Consider the following 679-nt stretch of genomic DNA (forward strand, 5'->3'; position numbering starts at 1 on the left):
TGAAAAGATTCTGATTCCTTAGATTGGTATTTTACTTGGAATGCATTGATTGTGAAGTAATACTCTTTAATTTTCAAAAAATGGTGCAAAGCAAGACCTTTGATCACCTTAATCATATAAGGCTTCCTTTAAGCAATAGTTTTAAATGACAAGTAATGTCATTCATCTATAACTTCATGCATTTATGTATATTAAGAATTAACACATTAATAAGACTTACTGATTCCCTTATGGTTGTGCATGCATAGGTAATTACAGATAATACTAAGATTGTTCTGCTTTCGTTGTGTAATTAATTTAATTTCCTTTTCTGTTTACAGTCCTTAATGCAAAACTTGGACCAAGATAATCTGGATGAAGAGACAAGAGCAGAACTTGAGGAGTTCCATGCTAAAGTAGGGAAATTGCTGAATATGTGAAAACACAAATTTTTCCTATTTTTTTCCCAAAGAGATGAAGTGTCTTGTTAAGACACTGCTAAGTGTAGATGTTTTGTGAACAATGATTCAGGCATGCATTTGAGATTTATGCTATAGAATCTTTAGCTTGAAAGAGCAGAATCTAAGTTAAATGTCTGTAGTTCCTGTGCAACATCATATTCCCCATGAATATGATATATCTCATAACAGTAACTAGAGCCTAATGTATTCAGAAATGATGTGCGAATATACATGGACAA

The 679-nt window shown here is 32.0% G+C and overlaps 1 protein-coding gene across 2 annotated transcripts in view; it reads left to right on the forward strand.

The window, feature by feature from the left end:
* The window catches only part of LOC119587979 (borealin-like), a gene marked incomplete in the record, with an annotated part of 10,567 nt that overhangs the window by 9,456 nt on the left and 432 nt on the right, over positions 1 to 679 (forward strand). For both annotated transcript variants that reach the window (XM_037936698.1, XM_037936699.1), the window contains 1 exon segment: positions 321 to 679. In XM_037936698.1, the coding sequence (XP_037792626.1) occupies positions 321 to 419 (99 nt within the window).

The sequence above is a fragment of the Penaeus monodon genome, chromosome 23, assembly GCF_015228065.2.
Source record: "Penaeus monodon isolate SGIC_2016 chromosome 23, NSTDA_Pmon_1, whole genome shotgun sequence".
Lineage (NCBI taxonomy): Eukaryota > Metazoa > Arthropoda > Malacostraca > Decapoda > Penaeidae > Penaeus > Penaeus monodon.